Raw genomic sequence first — 19,958 nt, 5'->3', positions numbered from 1 at the left:
TTTTATCACAGAATAAAAATCCAAATTTTGGGTTGAAAAAAAAAAAAAAAAAAAAAAAGAAAACAAACAAACCTGCAGATAGCATATTTCAGAACACTAAATTTCATGGATAAACCAAGGTTGAAATATGTTAAAGTATCTCAAATTTTATTATTTGTAAATTTATGAAGTCATCAAGAGAGAAAATAGCACATATCTCGTTCAAGAACAAGTTAGCTTAAGTTTCTTTATGTAGCTTGCCATTGCGATTGACAGGATTCAGTGACTTACAAATAAAGAAAAAAAATTTTTCAAAAAGACCTGGAGAAATCCAGATAATATAGCGAGTAATACATGTGTTTTATTTTTTTAATTTTTAAGACGATACAATTCAACTCGATGCTTACTTCTTACTGAAGTCTAAGACGGCAGTAATAAGTAAACATTTCCAAGTAAAAAAAATAAAACTGTGATTTTTTTTTATAATTCGTCATTTGGGTGAATAAATTGTTCTATCGTTCCCTATTGCGTTTATTTAGTGTTAAAAAATAATAATTATAAAAATCACATAGTCATTTAGCAAAATTAGCAAGCGCCGCGCGTCAGTTAGTTTATATTCGCATGCAATACGGTAGAGAGAGAACCGAAAGTATTAATTGCCTTAAATCCCCAAGAAAGTTAAAAATCCTGGTGGATTTTCATCATTTCTTGTGTCCCTGAAAGTACTTACTGGAAGAAGTTTTTTCATTACCATTAGCAGAGTTACGGTCGGAAAAGGGTGTTTCTAAAGGTAAAACAAAAACAGAAGTCAAAATAAAAGCCTACAAGGGTAGAATCTGTAGATCTTACATCAGTTTGATAATTTATTTCTTTAAATTTTTAGTAATATGGTTATTACCATACCAATATTTTATCTAAACGAGTGAAAACTAAAGATGTAGGATCACAAACGACAACACACTAACTTAAAACAAAAATAATTCTTTCACTTAATTTCTAATAAAAGGGCCAAATAGTCTAACAATAGTACAATCAATCAATCAATCAAACTATGACAAATTAAAATCACGTAAGTGACTTACGTTCTTGATCAGATCCATCTTCCGACTTCTCGTCTTTGCTTTTCATAAACGGAAACTTTCTACTAAAGGAGAAGTTCTTCTTTTTTCTATCTAGAGTTGATTGCTGGAACAATGTTGATTTAGTTAAAGATTGTGAACGATTCTTCATCGTTTTTAAATATAAAACGAAAATCATCAAGCATGCAAATTAAGTAGCACCCTAACTCCGCCTGAGCGAGAAATAATTAACAGAATCGCAAATCTACAAAATAACTATGCCTTTCTAAGTAGATAAGGTAACATAAGCAGATTAGCCCCTGCGTAAGAACCAAAGGCAATATTTCGAAAGGACGCCTGACAGTTCTGTTCTGTTCTTCTTAATGGTAACATTTCGTGATGCTGATTTTGCTATTTACGTAAGAAACTTGTTTTAAAAACTGAGAAATAAACTGTTAACAACTATCACCCTTATAACTTTGTACATAATTTCAAAAAAGTAGATTAATGCAAAGCTATTAATGACCTGCCTGGGAAAATCTAAACGCACAATTCATTATTTATTTTTTAAAATGTTGAAGTTGATGACGTAAAAAAAAATGGTACCGGATGTAATCGGACGTGTCTCTCACTTTGAAAAAATAATAACGCGAACCTAATATCAGCAGGTTTATGAGTTGGTAGGTGTAATGGAAATAATAATGCACCATGGCTTACTAGTTAAACAATTATATTTGCCTAAATTGCATTATTCTATTTTAGTTATTAGGGTCGTCTCACTTTTTTAAAACACAAGCATGGCTTCCTCGAACTAAAATATTTCGAAAACGGTTGCTTCTTTTTGCATAAAAAGTGAGAAAATCATAATTTTTTACCATAAATATAATATCGCTTCACGAGTGCTTGAAATTGAAAAAAGACGTGTAGGTATCGCCCCTTGGAAGGAGTTAAATTAAGAACAGATTAAAATTTCCTAATTTAAAAAACAACAGATCCGTGTATTATTTGGGAAATTAAGCAGAAATATTAAAAATAAATTTTCGATATCCTTTATCTGGGAAACGAGGCGTTTTAGCGCACACGTTTATAATGATATGTTGCTTAGTTTGCGTAAGAAGTGCCAATTATTTAAAATAATTCTACAAACGATTTACCCTCAAAAACCCCTCACAGGTAGAGAAATTGTGAAATAAAATAAAATAATCTCTTGTGTATTCTGTATGACAAAGAAAACAATCCCAATTACAACCCGTTTCTCTATAAATAAAATTGGCCTCAGAAAATCCACATTGAGTGTTTCCACGGACCCATTCCTTTTTACAGTTCACAGCAGAAGCAGCCACATGTTACATGTACCTCCAAAAAAATCATATTGAGTAGCAGCCACATGTTACCGTAAAACCCTATTCTACCATAGGAAGCAATTCGTTCCAACTCATAAATGTAGCTTATATTGGCAGCATTTTATGAACAACTTGTCGGGTATCCTCTGATAATGTTATTGTTAAGAACCTACCTTATCTAAAATGTTAGGCGCGTGGCCTTGAAATTTAACAGATCTATCCCTGGCCCTTTGCTTGCGCTCCCAGCGTCGCTTGCTGGGTACAATGCCCATGCCCTGCTCGTCACCCGAAGAGAGCACGCGGCGAGCTTGCCACCACTCGTCGTCGCTCGCATTGGTCACGTGGAGAATGTCGCCGTAATGGAAAGCCAAGCCCCGCGACGGAAGGCCGTCGTCTTTCATAGGATCGTAATCGAACAGAGCTCTGGAAAACGTGTGTACATTTCAAAATATTGGTGTCGGAGCGTCAATCGGACAAAATCGTTACCGCACGTAGAGGGACCGTTTTTGAGAGGTTCGGAGTAGAGTACCTCCCGTCACAGGGTGCGCCATCTGTTGTTTCAAGTCGTGAATTTTCGCTTCGAACCTATTGTACTCCTCCGGCCTGTACTGTACTACGATGGTAACAGTCTGATTTATTCCCTGCAAAAGTTTTCGCTTCGTTATAATAATAGAAGAAAAAACATACCGCCTGTTTCAAATTCGGATATCGAAAACAGCAAATTAGGGCAAATTATTGCTTCAAAAAATGGATGTCTTTGATTCGTCAGAAAATACGGATGAAATAGTGCAACTTGCGTTTTAGAACTTTGTCAACTTCATCATGTCTTTTTACCCAAGTCTCTATAGTCTCTTGCCCATCACCAACTATAATTTTGACCCATTTAATTACGTTTTTGATATTTAATATTAAATAAAATGCCAAACTTGTTGCATAATATACTATTTGATACCTTGAGGATCACTCTCTCCAATTAGCATTTTTTTAACTTACGATCACATTTATCTATCACGTCGTTTCATTTGGTGTTTGTGATATTTTACCGATATTGAATAAAAAAATTGTTGGTTTCATCAACAAAAGTCCTACTGGTCAGACGTACACACATGTACCACATGAATTGCTACGTTTAGAGAAAGATGCATTACAGAAGATTTTCATGTTTTCAAATATAGGAAGTGCAATTTCAGCTTTGGGTCTAACATTGACCAAAGAAAAGCCAAGAAGAAAATTGTACTTGGAATTTTTTCCCGGACATTATGCAAAGATCTCCTTTGAAATGTCCGTTTCTGCAGTAGATCCAATTAAAATTACATGCGTTGAATTTAATAGTGTCTCGCTTTCAACATCACATTATTAATAAAAGCATATGCATTTAAAGGTCAGATGATATTGTTCTTGCGTCATTTTCCAACAACGTAACACTTCAAACGCAGCAGTTCGGATTTTTGAAGAAGAGTAACTTGTAATGCATCATTAAAAAGGTAATACAAGAGGCTTTCCAAAACTACCAACATCCAGGACAGTAATATAAAGTCGGTATATTAAAATTGTACATAAAACGGTTTCCTAGCAAACCGTTTTTCCTGGAATTCGGAATTCGCAAATACATTTTTGTGTCAATAAAATACATCACAGAAACAAAAAAATATGAAATTTGAAATTTTGGATTATAAAAAAATTAAACCCAAGTTTATGAACATAATTTCGATAAAGTGAAAAGAAACGATATTTACACCAACTCAAAAGAACGTTTTGCTGTCTTCCCTATACAAAGGCGAGAAAAAGCTGAAATTTACATTTATCGAAACGTCTGCCAATACGCTTTGAGTGTCTTCTTGCTCATGTTCCGAAGTTTTCAAAAACACCAATTGAGGGCTTACTTTAAGGGCCTGCGCGGCCTCCTCGTGGGTCGCGTTCCTCAGGTTGATTCCATTAACGCTAAGAATTTGGTCGCCCCTTTTGAGCTCGCCGCTAAGATCGGCCGGTCCTCCGGCCAAAATGAACGAGATAAATATCCCCTCGCCATCCTCGCCGCCAACGATATTGAAACCGAGTCCCGAATTGCCCTTTTGCAACGTCACGGTCCGCACTTCCCTGGAACAAATTAATATACGTGACTGTTTCCGGAATGCCGTTTGCGTCCAAAGAACGTTCTATCGTGATTACGAAATCAGCGATCAAAGTGTAAAAAAAGTCATAGCGATTTGACGGTGGGAATTGTGGACTCGACCACCGATAAACCACTCCTGCTTCGATATCATCATGGTGTTTTTTATAAAAGAGAAATAAGAAAAATTGCACATCAAAACCCACTAACCTGAAAATACCATGTATACGATGACAAATCCAATCATTAATCATTAATTATTACTAATATTATGTCACACATTTCGATTACTATCATTTTAACTAGTAAGTAAAATACATTTTTGTGAAATTTGGTCGAAAAATATTTAATGAAATGGCAAATTATTTTGTAGTTCTGTTAAAAAAAAAAACAGTAGGTAATATCCCAGGCTAACAGGGTGACATCAGATTACGTGGAATCGATGTTGACATGTGGTGACATTGGTCGATGGTGACAGATACATTACAAGAACCCTTGTAGAAAACGACGATAAGTGGTGGTGGTATTTCATAATGTTCGTAAATTTTATAAGTTACAATATTCATTTTAGAGTATCCAATTGATTCTTAGTTACTTAATTTTTATATGCTTCAAAAAGCGTCCAACTCTTTCAAAGAATGGCAGACATCAAAGGAAAATTGTTTGTTACCATACAAAATAGTATGCTAGCTACGCAGTTAGTACATATGATGTATAGGGTGGGCCGTTTATCTTGAAACCACTACCTTTAGCTGAGAAACTATAGGAGATCGAGCCAAAAGTTATATACAAAAATTTATTGGGGTATTAATTATAAACCTTCAATTTATTTGAATGTTGTATATACAAGGTGTTTCATTTTTCGTGGGCAAGTATCAACTTTCGTATTTTAAATGTTAACACTTGGTATATTAATTCATTTTTGAATTCTATACAAAATTCTAGACATATGACATACCTGACATTTTTAATTTTTTATGCGAAAAATGACGTTTGCAATTCGGAAGCATTTATTGTTTCACTTGAGTAAGTTTTGTTGTGGACAAAAGACTCGAATAACGGATTTCATAAGAAATTCCGATACATATTAATACAGGGTACGCGAAACATAAGATTAAAAATGAAATAAAAAAAACTGCCAAAAAACTATTTTTTTAAAATGGGAACTACATATTTTTATAATCTTGTCATATTTAGCTTAAAAATTAAGACCATTTAATATAAAGTTCTATATGAATAATATTTTTACTTTTCAGGAACAGGTAGAACTTCTGTCCAAGTGTGGTGCGAAATTTGGAGATTCAGAATAATAGGTTTAGTATTTTTTGAGGAGAACTTAAATTCCCAACGCTACTTAGAGCTTAAAATATTATTATCCATCCCTTTATTGAAAATGAAGTGCCTGAAAGGGAACGACGGAATTTAAATTGGCAGCAGAATGGCGCTCCTTAACACAGAATTCAAGAATGGTAGTTACGCCTGGTCTCCACGGAGCCCCGATTTAACTCCGTTAGATGTTTTTCTATGGGGTACACTTAAAGCTATAGTTTACCAACAGAAACCGTCAACTGCCGAGGAATTTAAACGACGGATAAGAGAAGGTAGTGGGTATTTAAATGGGACTGAACCTGTTAGAAATGCGATTATGTATTTAGAAACCCTTTATACTACTTGTATTGCTCAAAGTAGAGGGCATATTGAACAACTATTACAATTTTCATTACCTTTTGTAAGCTATTATTTCTTTTTTTGATCGTTCGTTAATAAAATATTCGCCAACGTTATTGCGTATCCTTGGTCTTATTGTGGTATAAAAAATGCAAAGACATATTTACATAATCTTCTATCATAAGCGCATCGGCAAGATTATGGTCTTTATGAAATGGTAAATCATAGTGGCACCAGTTTAGCACTTGTTTTGTTCAAACGCCGTCACAGCCATCTTACACTAACTGAACTTATATGGCAACAGCATATAATTTGTCATTGACAAATGTTTAAAAAAATATATATATATTAGGCATATACAACCTTATATAAAATTGCCTTAATTTTTAATTCTAAATATGACAAGGTTATAAAAATAGGTAGTTTCCATTTAAAAAAAAGTTTTTTTTGCAGTTTTTTTAATTTCATTTTTAATCTTATTTTTCGTATTAATATGTAACGAAATTTCTTATGAAATCAGTTATTCGAGTTTTTTGTCTACAACAAAACTCAAATGAAACAATAAATGCTTCCGAATTGAGAAATTGACAGATATTTTAAGTCCTGCAAACGTCATTTTTCGCATACAAAATTAAAAATGTCAAAAACGGTTACACTTAGGTATAGGACATTATACACAAAATATGTCTAGTATTTTGAATAGTAATATACCAGGTGTTCCATTGAAAATAAGAAAGTTGGTAGTGTCCCAAGATAAACGGCCTACCCTGTACAATGTACTATTGCACCTTGTTGATTTATTTACTACATAAAATATTACGTTAATTTTAATTTTTTTATTTAATTTTTTTAGTTTTGAATTAGGAAATAAAAAAAAAATTGAGTATTACAGTAGTATTACATTAGTATACAATTTTGCGTCGATAGTTTCGTTACTGACGTAATTTAGAACGTACACTTCATTTTTTTAACGACAATTGCGAACATCAAGAGTTGTTTTGTAGCTCTGGATTCGGCTTTTCCACTGGCATTGCGAGGTGCAAAAAAAATTGTTTTTCCAGTCAAACACTCAAATAAAGATGATTCCGCCAAAGAAAAACTGCATTTTAAATTAATTAAAAAAAAATAATTATAACCAGCAAAAATTGAAGTATACTTTGCATTTTAATACATTTTATAGTAACTTTTTAAATTAAAAATAATTGAGAGGTCACTATGTGAAATATGGGACACTTATTAAATAACACCACGTAGCTATAGAAAGCACATCAGAATTGTAATGCATAATTTATAATAATTGCTAATAAACATAAATCATATTTAATAGATATACATAAATTACAAACGGTATTTTTTAAATAAATGCCGCAGTCAGTTATCTTAGTTATTAAAATTCCTCTTAAGCTAACAAAACGGATCTGCAAAGTACAGTGGATATTAAAAAAAATAACCGGAGAGGAAATTTAATGAAACTTCGAGGGGAACTGTTTGCAAATTTCAATAGGCAAATGAAAAACAAGAAGCAATCTCTGCATAAAAATATTTACCTATTCAAAGGAACAACAAAAATTTATGAAGAATACGAGGCAAATTCCTACTATCTCGGAAAACAAATTTACATTATAGCTTAAAACACAACAATCTCGCTCATTTCTTAGGAAAAATGATCGGTAAATAAACCGGATCGATAGAAATATTCATTTTAAATAATATGGGATGCTATTAACTACTTATTGCTTCATTAAATTTAAAATGTAGTTCACCTACTTCAGGCCCATTCGCGACAACACACGCAAAATGTCATATCCTGAATTAATTAGAAACGAATCTCTCCGAAGAATGATGGTCTAGACTAGGTTCATATATTAGTTTCAGTTCTGGTACTAAAAGCTAGAATTATTCCCATATGTGGTCTTCTGTTTTTTTCTTTCGGTAATGCTTCTGCAATTGTGAAGCACAGTTCAAATAAAACAGCGACCACATTTTTTTTAATCATATATTTTTTTCCTTTTTATAGGTGATTATTATGTTTTGTTAGCTTAAACTAGGCCACAACATAATTTTGAAAAATTTTGAGAATAACACTTAACCTACGGTAAAACTGTTAGGCAACAAGGACTTGTGTTGTCTTGTTTTATTATAAAATTGAGAATGATGTCACAAGACGTAGTCTTGAGCAAGTCACAGCATTCGTGACCGATCTTTTCACCACGGCTAAGGTAAAGAACTGTGTTTTGATGTTGACGTTTAAGTGGGTTTTTATATACTTGCGGCTGTGTTTTTTTTTGGCTTTTGGTATTGGATATTGGTAATGACTACGATGGATATTTAAAATTAAGAGAGATTTATAAATATTAATATATAATATTTTAAATACACTGAATCAAATTAAATATAATTCAGGAATAAATGTAATTAAACGAAAGCAAAAATGCCTTGTTCTCGATTATTTGCAATTTGTCGTTTTATTTATTTGTTTTGGCGTTTTTCGATGACTGTGGATATTTCATTCTATTCAAACCGAGCACGGCGTCATTAGTTTGAATAACATTGACCACATCGGAGAAGTTCACTAATTTAAAATTGTCTCATTGTTAATTGAAAACAAAAAAGGCAAATATCCACACTTATGCAGGGTTTTCAATTATTGTTAAAATGTTACTCCGAATTTTTGTTAATTGGGACTTATCGTGCCTCGCTCGTTACTTTCTGCTAACGGTGATATCGAGGAAATAAATATTCGTGGTCTCCATATTGGCATGCCCAATGACACCAGATATTTACTAAGGTTATAATAATTCAAACTAATTAAATCAAACCTTTTTCGGGAAACTGGAAATACACATTTTCTGATTGTAATTACGTCATAAGTTACTAATGTAGTAGATACAGTTTATAATCGGGACATATTGACTGCGCTTCGAGAATAGAGAAAACGAAAAATCTGCTTTAGAGATGACAGAGCCTCTAGGTACCAAACTACAATAACTGTACTACTATACTTTTTTATACTATAACGGTGAATTTAACAATGATACAGGTCTTGGTTCAAATATTTCATCGTGCTGTCTGTATTTCCTACCCTGTCCGGCAATTGAAAACAACTCTAGAAACGCCCTGGACAATGAATCATTTTATTCCATGAGGTTGAATATTTTCACCAAGTAATATCTAGAAATTATATGTTTTTAAACGAGAAGGTTCGGAATTCTTATCGCGAACGTTTGTTGTAATAAGCAAGTCGTCGCTCGGGACTGTGCCGACTGCTATAATATCTGCGAATGTATGTTTCCTGCGAGAAATTAGCATACTGCGCCCGGCGTTAATTAACTAAATTTGCCCCATTCACGACAAATCTGCATAACAACCCGCCTTAAAAGAAAGAGTTCAAATTTAAAATACGGAAAATTTACCTCTTCAACTTATTCTTGTTCTTGAAACGGTTGCTCAAGGTGGCAAATCCCGAACGAATCGGCGATCTATGGTCCCGGTTTTTCTTCGTCATCGCGTTCACGTCTACCGCACTATGTTGTTATAATATCACATTGGTATAAATCACAGCGTTGGGTATTTAAATCCACTATACGGCGCGAGTGTCCGGCTTCCGCAGACATAGAAATATCGCACATCGTCCTGTTAGATAACGACTACAAGTGTGTGTGGCTTCGTTGAGCTACTTAACATTCCTATCGCAAATGTGAGTCACTAAGCAGACATCGGAAGAAAATATGAATAATTCTAGGTCACGTGACGTGCCTACTCGACAGCGTCAATAAAAATTTTGAGGCCACGAATTAATAACGACGTTATAAACAAAACGTTTCACGTTATAAGGGATGCGTTTTTACCACTAAATATTTACAGCTGCCACAGCGAGCGATCTCTGATAAAAGCAGACAAAATAAGTTTTTAAATTCCCACCCTAGTCATTTTCTCCGCGCTGCTTTGGTAGTCGTAAAAACTATTTGAAATTCTATGGAATGCAAGATATTACCTGAGCGCACGGAAGTGACCTTGTCGTAACAGTACAATATAAGCTGAAGAACGCTTAAAAATTATTGCTACGGTGAATGGTTCAAACGAGAACCTTTCGTTAGCTAACTCATTTGTGTAACTCTTGGAAAAAATTAAACGCAAGTTAAACTGTATACCCAATTATGCGTCGATTGGGCGTGCGCAAAGTGAAATCTTTAAAAGATTTAAACAATAACGAGATTGTGAAGTTTGTCAGTTCTGATAGTCAAGTACAGTCACTCAGTGCATGTACTATTTTACAAATTGCACCCAAAAACTATAATGTGCAACACGTCGATAAACTTTTTCATATACAGTAAATCTCTAAAGACACTTCTATCATTACAAATATCTTCAAAAACTATAAGCTGTGGTTTTATTTTCCAACACACCACGTTATTTATTTCATTTGTCTGTAAGACTTATCCAGATTGTACGGTTTGCAATACTCTCTATACCGACACGCTTAATAAAATATTGTCGAGGCAGTCACCGACGAGGCTCTATTGATTCCTGTAAATATAACTACTTATGTAAGTAGAGTTTTGAGCAAAACGGTGCTTGCTTTAATGAGATTATCGATCGTAATTACATTTTGAGGTGTTTACGTAAGGCGGTAACGATAATCAAATAACCCAGGAAGTAAATTAAAGGAGGGCAGCATTAAAATTACTGAACACTACTACGAAAAGTGTTCAACACAAATTAATAATGAATTAAATTTAATTTAATAAGTTAAATATTTTTTTATTAGAAGTGACATATTTTCATCAACATTTACTCTAAAATAACATATCTGCTTTCTAAAAACAAGAACAAAATGCTAAATAAAATATTACCATTGGGCGGTATTACATAGAGAAAAATTTTTCACTGAGCTGAATTAAATGATTTTTAATAACAAACGTTACGAAAAAATTAATTACAAGAATAAAATTACGTTCACAGTAAATAAGATTTTGTCGAGACAAAAAATTAATTATATTTTTACTTTGTCTAAAATATTTAATTTAATAATCCACAATCTTGTAAATTATATTCTTATTGTGCCAATGAAATTTTCTACAAACCGACATTAAACAAAATGTATATTATATAATTTATTCCCTCAATTAAACAATCACATACGTTTAGTATTAACTGTAACTAGTAAAAATGTCTAATTCTCGGAAGCATAATATTTTTGATGTCGGTAACCGTTTTTTTTTTACATCCCGACGCGAACAGGAGCCGGACATGCTGCCGGGCGCACATCGCCATGTTATACTCTGACTGTGAATTTGGATAATAGATAAATTATTATCTGAATGGAGAGGTGAGCATCTTGTTCCGGTGTTTCAAGGTATATATGAATTAAATTATATAATATGTAATAGATCCCTCAAACTTAAAAGTGGAAACCTAATATTGGTGAGTCTAGGGAACCTATTGTTCTTCAAGTAAAGGTAGGTACATTGTTTCTATTGAAGAAAATAATTTTAAGGTTTGGGTTATTTTAGACATCTGCTCAGAAAGAAGAAGCTATAAGTGCAAATAGAAAGAAAATGTGCCTTAACAATACAACCCTTTACCAATGTAGAAGCTCCCACGGTCACTAAGGTTACACCTACATTGCTGACCTTGTAAATTAATATTTCTGGATATTGTAGGTTTTAGAGCATCATGCACCACAATGTTTCATAAAAAATATATTTTTTTAATAAAAATAATAAAAAGTTGCCCATATTTTACCGAAATTCTAAAATTACTGTCTCGCAATTCATCGGCAAAGAAATCGAACTGAAGATAGCAAATTTGATTTTGCCGAAATGTCGACTTACGCTACATTTGCTCCTCCCCTACAATGTAAATTAATTTTACATTGCTTGAAATAAATATTTTACTTTTGTTACTTCAACGAAAAGTCCTCGCAAAAAAATAATAGTTGTACATTCCTTTTCATGCAAAAAATAATGTCGAAAAAACACATTTCCTGTAATATAGTAAGAATGATCCTGGCAAAAACAATTTTCTTGCAACAAATATATTTTAGCTGAGATACGAATTAAAAGAAATAACTCCCCGAATTTGATATTTAATTTCAGGAACTAATTCTTTTTCTCGGTGTACCTACGAAGTCGACATACGCCATTGCATTTTAGAAGACCTTGCAGTATTTGGAGGAAAAATATTTGGGGGAAAAAATCAGATTTAGATAAGTTTCCCAAGGTTCTGTGTGAGGTTATCTAATAGAACTAGTGTTCATGTTAGGGAGCCGAGACCTCCTGGCAAAGGAGAGAGCATAGCCGATATTGACAATTTCTCGCCAATCGGTAAGGAAGGACGCCGGAGAGAGTAGAGGAAGCTGGCCTATATGGGCTACGATTATCGATTACTGGTCCCAAAACATTGATATAAGATCAGACACTCAAAACTAGGTGATAATGTCTTGTAACATGAAAAGTTGAAGAACGTAGTCCCCTACAAAATAACGCACGACAGATGAACCTCAACTTGATGCGAGGACTCGTGGGAAATGAAATTAACAGGCCATACACGAGCGGATTGTTAGCACACTAACCAAAATACAAAGCTCGCGAGTCAGGTCTTCGTCTATGACTCGAGCTATCATATCTGTCCGTTATTGGAGTGAAATCGTACATTTTAGACGGTTTCGGCATGGCTCGCGATCCATTCACTCATGATGATAATTTGATAAATAGAATTCGCTTGTAGTCCACTAACGAAAAGATTTGATCGTCAAGTCGAAACCTGCAGATTTAATTTGTATGAAATTCTTCTCGCGGCATACTTGGCCCGTATTTAACCATATACGCAGCGATATCCTTACGAATTTGGCTGGCCACGTACCAGATATGATAGATAATCCGCTAGTGTATGGCCCGCTATTGATATCTTAAAATGACACTTTGCGTACGTTTAAGGAAATAAAAAAAATTTTTAAAGCCTTGCAAAAACACATATCTTTGAAAAAACCTTGTCCTGCTTACCAGGCTATTGGGTTAATTGTAGTCGATAATCTTTTAGCAAATTGATAACGCTACAATTACGAGTTTTGGGCAAATAAATTAAATGCCTTCTCGCTTGCGGCCGATTACGACAATTGCTTGTTTGCCTAACAACAATTATGTCACGAGCCATCCCCACACTCATAGGAAGAAGATGGTAGTTAGATTTCGCCGCGTCAGCTTTTAATCATATAAAACTGTTGTTTTGGTTATTGGTCAATTGAATAGGTACGCTCTTACGACAAACTACTAACTTTTGTAATTTAGGAGAATAAAGTTTTTTTTAAAAAGCGACTTTCGGTTTCCCGTTAGGAAAGTCACTAATACGGCTTTTCTGCATGCATTGGATTACAGTATCTTAATAAAAACAGAACATAAATCGTTGTACAAAATTTTTAGGACTGTATGGACTTCTATGGACTGTTCATAATGATAATATTGCATCGAAAATGAGCGCTACCGTTAAATTTTCTTGTGAAATGCATATGACGGGAAATCAAGTTTTCATCGCACAAAAAATAGTGATCAGAGCCATAGCAACGGTATAAAGCTCACAGTCATGCAGAGAACTTTTTGGTTACAAATTTTGATTCTGACGTCTCTTTACGTGCACTGTCTTATTATACACATTAAAAAAAAAACACCCGAATGGTTACAGGGACATGAGATGCACTGTCACAACACCCGAACAAAAAATGAAATTGAGACACCTTTTTATATGCTATCAATTTGTCAACAAAATCCAACAAAATGTTTAAAAAATCGACATGGAATAATAAAACTAAATTAAAACTCAAGCAGTTCCTTGTTAAAAAATCATATTATACACTGTCCGAATTTTTGAACGTCCATAGATCTCCAGGTTTGTGAGGCTTGATCTTATACAAGCTCTGTGTGACGTTTTTTACTTTAAGTATGTTTTTTGATGTATATTTATTTTAAAGTATATTTGTCCGTTACAGCGGTTCGTAGTGTACACACCAATGAAATATTTTTTTATTTTATATTCTTGACGATTCCATAATTATTTAAAATTATTTAACTGTAACCATTACATTGGCCGCAGTTGATAAAAACTGAACTGAACTAAACTAAATTAGCAACTTAACGACAAACAATACCGTCTTACGCGATAAGTCATTGTCGATGCGCGCGATTTTTAATCAGCGGAGACAATGCACGGTGTTATGCGTTGCGGTTGCGCACCCACTGATGACGGAAGGAATTGGATGCAGACGGAAATCGACGCTGGGGAGGAAAATTGTTATTGTTACACGATCTGACAGTAGTACTTTGACTGTTTCGTAATAAGCGTCGAAACAAAGTCGAGCTGATTACTTCATTTAGGTAATTGCATAATCGTGCGAAAAAATCGGCCGAATCAAACTCAACAGAAAGGAACGACAGTAATGAAAGGTGTGAGCGCGATAGGCGCAGCAATTTATACATGACGGAACGGTAAACACGGGTAGCACGAGCGCAAAAACTTTTTACAGAAAGTCAAACTAGCGAATTAGAAATCGACTAGAAAGATAAACCGCTGCTTATTATTCAGTTCATTACTATGAAAAGGAATCTATGTAGTTCTGAAAAAATATAGGGACAGTACTGCTACAGTTGGCGTATTTATATTATTCTATACAAATTTATGATTTATGTATAGCCAAGTTGCGTTGCATTTAAAGCTCGTTATTATCAATATGCGGAAGGATTCTATTGTTAGCTTGATGTTTTTCAATTTGAAAAAAAGTCAAGATATTCAAAACTATTAGCTGTGATTACTGATTATATCGTCGCGGCATCTTGCAGAAGTTTATGGTCACAACAAATCAATGTCAATGTTGACGAATATATTCTGAAAGACACATAACTAAAACCGGCATCGACTGTTATAAAGAAACGACAATGGTTTTCTTCATTTTTTCTTTGTCTCTGTCAGTTGATATAGATTAAACAAAACTAACCAAAAAGGTAACAATGCGCGAAGCATACAACGGCAACGGTTAAATTAGAAAAAAGTTGTCAATTTTAAAGCTGGTTAGAAATTCCTTTTCGCCGTTCCCAAATATGTGCATGAGTTTGGGAAATACAGTGCCCTGTCTTAAAATTAATTTGACGTTGCCATTAGCCACTTCTTTTCTCTGGCAGACGTTCTCGTTTGTATGCTACAATCAATTCATTGTTTGAAATAAGGATCTGATTATTTATGATCACTATATATTATAATACAATAGCGAAAAATAACAGATTTTAAAATAATTAAGGAACGTATTTAAATGAAGTTGGTGCTAGCATCTTGGAAAGCAAACGTCGCAAGTAACAACTAAGGAAGTTTTTTTATAAAATCAAGCGATTTGTAGGTATTTAACACAGCAATTTTTGAATATTTTTATAAATCACCCTATAATTTCAAAACTAACCAGTAACAGTCCAATAAATTGGTTGGGACCCGGTATAGGTGGCACACTTTCACTTTAACGGGGTTAATGAAATTAAGACTAAGTTCAACTACTAAGTCCCAAAGGAATCTTTAAAACTCATTTTTTTGTCCTTGAACATAATTTTTAAATTATGTGTGGTTAGTTTTTTTTACATGCTGCATGCAAATGTTAAATTGTGATTACACAAAAAGTGCAATACAAAATTATGATCAATAGCTGTAAAAAATATACTTGATTAGTGTTACAAAGCAATTGAACGCAGTGCATTTCATTTATAATATTTTCCTGTGACTAAGACAGTTACCTAAATCATTAAAAAGCACTTTTTGTCTAGTGAAGTAAACGTCTTATCTCTAATTTTCCAAATTTCGGATAGTTTGTTCTAGGAAAGAAAAGGACCATATCATACCAAAAATGTTTTAAAAAAATCATAATAATAATAATAGTAATAATAATAATAACAAGCTTCTACGTCTCTTAGTTTAAGAATGAAAGAAAACTATAAAAGTCAGTCTGATCTTATTTGAAAATTATTGGGTACGAACTGTGTTGTTTTCTCGAAAAAGTGTAATCGCAGCAAAAATACGTATTCAATTAAAACACTTAAAGTAAATCAATCAAAAATTTGGTTGGTTAGTGATAATTTCCCGGAAATGTTGGATAATCTATGGCCGTTCCCTGACTTGTCGATATTTTTCAGGTTAGTGATAATTTCCCGGAAATGTTGGATAATCTATGGCCGTTCCCTGACTTGTCGAGATTTTTCAGGTTAGTGGACAGCCTGATTTTTGTTCCGAACATTTCGAAATGGTATTCGGGGAGGATATTAATTTAAATTTTTTGAATGAACAACGCACACGTACCACGGATACAAATTTGATTCGATTACGGCAACAATTTTAGCAAGCCGTTACAATTTACATTCCCCGTGGTGCAGGTTCGTCAATTTATTTTAAACGACTTCGTTAGTGGACACAATGGAACAAACAAAATCGGAGCTGGGCTTAAGCAAATTATATTTATATCGAAACGGCGCTTTGACAAATTGTATAATCCGATAAAATAGATCCGAATTGTGCTAGTATAACGCGTCTAAGTGGATTTAATAACGAGTGAAAAGGGGCCCGTCTGTTTATTCACACGCGCATTAAAGACCTACGAGTTTTGGTATCCAAAAAAAGCAATTTAACTGACACTTACATTTTAACGAAAATATCAAACGGACAGTATGTAAACTGCTGTAGTATATCTCATTTTCTAAGCACCTGATCGAGAATAAAGCATATAAAGTTGTGTAATATTATTTGACACTTAAATTCAATTTCAATTTGAATTCAACTTAAAGAAAGATTCTAAAACCCGCAGTGCAGTGCTATCCTAAACCAAACCCCTAGAGTAGTCTAGGTTAAGCAGATTTTAAACAAAGTGTAAGCAGAAACAATCGTCAGATAGGTGAAGGAAAACAAACAGTTTCAATTTCTTCATTATATCTAAGCAGGTAGGTCGCCATATCACACACTGCACTTAGATATAACGATATATTATTTTTCCCTTATAAATGTGATTGATAATTACTTTTCGACGAAAGAAAAGATTAAAACTTAGCTATTTAAGCGGTCTTTGCAAAGTCACCCATTTGAAAAAATATTTATTGGCAGTACCGGAAAATATTTATAAGCGATGTCATTTGTTAAATTGAAATTATAAGTACTCCAATAAAAATGTATTTCACTGCGACAACCAGTATTAGGATATGGGTATTCGATTGTAAAAATGATACTATAGCATTAGTCTATCGGCTTTCTGATTTCCCTTTGTGAATATGGCGCGTCATTGTTTGATCCATTAATTGAAGACGTGAGCTTATGCAGATAGAAAGTGCGATTTAATAGGTGGTGTAGAGTTGACTTACACTTATATTCACTTGCGTTGACTCTTATCCTTATGCGTATAACTACACGATGTGAGAAAATAAGATATGCTTATCGATATATTTCCCCACATTAGACGCATTCTTGTAGTAACGAACTATTGTTTGCATAAAATGGTATTTAAGCCGCAAGTTTCATAAACGCCATTTAGTAACGAGTTTCATTTGTCCTTAGAGAGAAAAAAATTACATTTAAGTTGTGTGGATAACTTATTTTTTTTAAATATTTTGGGAGAAATATAAGAAACCTTTAAAAAGAATCTGACAAAAAGAGAAAATAGAGAAGTAAATTTTTTGAGCCTGCCTTCCGCCACCTAGTTTCAGAGCTATTCGAAGGAATATCCTAAGAAGTTAGTTAATCAGAACGTTAAAATATAAATAAAATAGTCTCAATCATTTAGAAACCAACCATCCAAGCCATGGATCGATAAGTAACAAAATCGAATTAAATTAAACTAAATAAATCTGCTAGTATCGATTAAAAGAATTGGAATGTCAAGTGAAGTAAATAACGAAATTTTATTACTTTTGGTTTTTTGCGAATGCGCTCACAGCGATTAGGAAGACATCTAATAAACGAACAAAGATCAAGTTAGCAAATGCCTACCTAAAATTTTTTTTGATAATCATTATAACGTCCATGCTGGTGCGTGATCGTTTTCGGTCATAGTAAATTTTAATTCGGCTCGTTGGTAAATCCATATAATTTACATGTTTAATTATTAACGCTACAGCGGCGTCCCTGAATTAACAAAAATCACGTTAATTTAGTTATTTGCACGTACATTTCCGTTATATTGCCGCAACTTATTGCGTCCATCTATTGGGTAATTTGCAAAACGGAGAGGTAATAACGTCAATGATTCCCAAAATCAGTTAACATGTACGACACAACATAGAAGTCTATTATTAAGAAAATTAATTTTAAAAGTATACTACACGCTTGTTTTTCGATAATATTTATGAGATTAGATTTTAACTCAAGAATATTTTTGTAAGCAACAGAAAGAACTATTTAGGTACTCAATGCATCATTTTTGCAAAAAAACTATACAGTGACTCACAGCTTAAATGATGCAGTCGCTATAACAAAAACTAACTGGGTTGAATGTCTCTTTATTTATTTGAAAAAAAATAACAACTTATTGAAATTAAGTTAGTAAAGAGCCTTCTAAAAAAGTATTACTTTTTGTCTTAAATATGCCTTACTTGCTTAAGAATAAAGAATTAATTAAATTATATACAATATTAACGTCACAGCTTAAATGATGCAAAACAAAACATAACCAAATCAATATTGCATATTATTAATTATTTATTATAGATAACGGTTTATAGACTTCTGGGTATTGATTCAACTAATTTTCCAGTACACTCCGGCGAAATTGTTTTCCATACTTCAGTAGTTTTTACTTTTAATTCATTCTTGTTAGATCTTGGTGCACCATTTACTTTGTTTTTTAATGTCAACCACAAATTTTCAATTATATTTGAGTCTAGTGACTGGGCTGGTGTCTTAATAACATTTGGGAAGTTAAAACGCCACCAACTGTGGACCCGAAATAAAGTGTGCCCTGGATCATTGTCATGGTAGAACCGATATTTGTTAATAATATTTAATTTTTGGGCACTAGAAATCAGATGCTGCCTTAATATATCCAAATACACATATTGGTTAGTTGATGACATACAGCCCCATAACATCACTCCACCTCCACTATGCTTTACCGTAGCTTTTAAAATTTTCAATTTTAATTCTTCCTTAGGCTTTCTCCATACTGATATTTTTCCATCGGATCCAAATAAGTTTAATTTGGTTTCATCGGCAAAAATTACTGAATTCCAGAAGTTAAAGTTTTTATCCATATGCTTTCACGCGTCTATTTCTTCGGCTAATGAAAGGTTTATTTCTCGCAGTTCAACCATGCAAATTATTTTTTCGCAGGATTCGTCGAATTGTTTCGGGGTTACACTTTTTTCCAAACTGTCTTTCCGCATCGAAACACATCTTTGGAGCACTTTTTTTGGATAATTCGATACCTCTCCTGCAATTCATCTTTCCTCACGTTCATTGAAGATCTTATTTGGAGCTAACCATTACTTATTCTAGAGTCTATTTCGTTACAGTAACGTTCAATGATATGCTGAACAGTTGACGGACATTTATTTACCATTTGGGTTATGTCTGTGTATCTGTAGCCATTTCTAAGATAAGTAAAAATTAAATTCCTCTCAGAAATTGTAGTCCGACGACCCATTTAAAAAAAAATAGTTTTACTGAACGAAAACGTGTTTTAAAATGTCAAACTAAACAAAAAAACAATTGCAGTAATAAATAAGAGCCTTGGTAAATTTGAAATTGATAAGTTTTGACCCCAGTTTAAGCATCATTTAAGCTGTAACGTTA

At 33.4% G+C, this 19,958-nt stretch overlaps 1 protein-coding gene across 16 annotated transcripts in view; it reads right to left on the bottom strand.

The window, feature by feature from the left end:
- The window catches only part of LOC132700633 (disks large 1 tumor suppressor protein), a 413,177-nt gene that overhangs the window by 5,608 nt on the left and 387,611 nt on the right, over nucleotides 1–19,958 (bottom strand). For 14 of the 16 annotated variants that reach the window (XM_060668085.1, XM_060668083.1, XM_060668094.1 and 11 more), the window contains 5 exons: nucleotides 4,264–4,477; nucleotides 2,867–3,021; nucleotides 2,554–2,803; nucleotides 1,062–1,164; nucleotides 710–763 (listed from right to left, as the gene is read on the bottom strand). In XM_060668085.1, coding sequence (XP_060524068.1) covers nucleotides 710–763; nucleotides 1,062–1,164; nucleotides 2,554–2,803; nucleotides 2,867–3,021; nucleotides 4,264–4,477 — 776 coding nt within the window. The remainder of the gene's footprint in view (nucleotides 1–709; nucleotides 764–1,061; nucleotides 1,165–2,553; nucleotides 2,804–2,866; nucleotides 3,022–4,263; nucleotides 4,478–19,958) is intronic. The other 2 variants (XM_060668080.1, XM_060668084.1) reach the window with 1 other exon arrangement.

Source organism: Cylas formicarius, unplaced genomic scaffold (genome assembly GCF_029955315.1).
Source record: "Cylas formicarius isolate icCylForm1 unplaced genomic scaffold, icCylForm1.1 PGA_scaffold_4__25_contigs__length_36172078, whole genome shotgun sequence".
In the NCBI taxonomy this organism is placed as follows: domain Eukaryota; kingdom Metazoa; phylum Arthropoda; class Insecta; order Coleoptera; family Brentidae; genus Cylas; species Cylas formicarius.
Note: the sequence above shows the minus strand (reverse complement) of the source record. Positions and strands in the feature narration are given on the sequence as shown.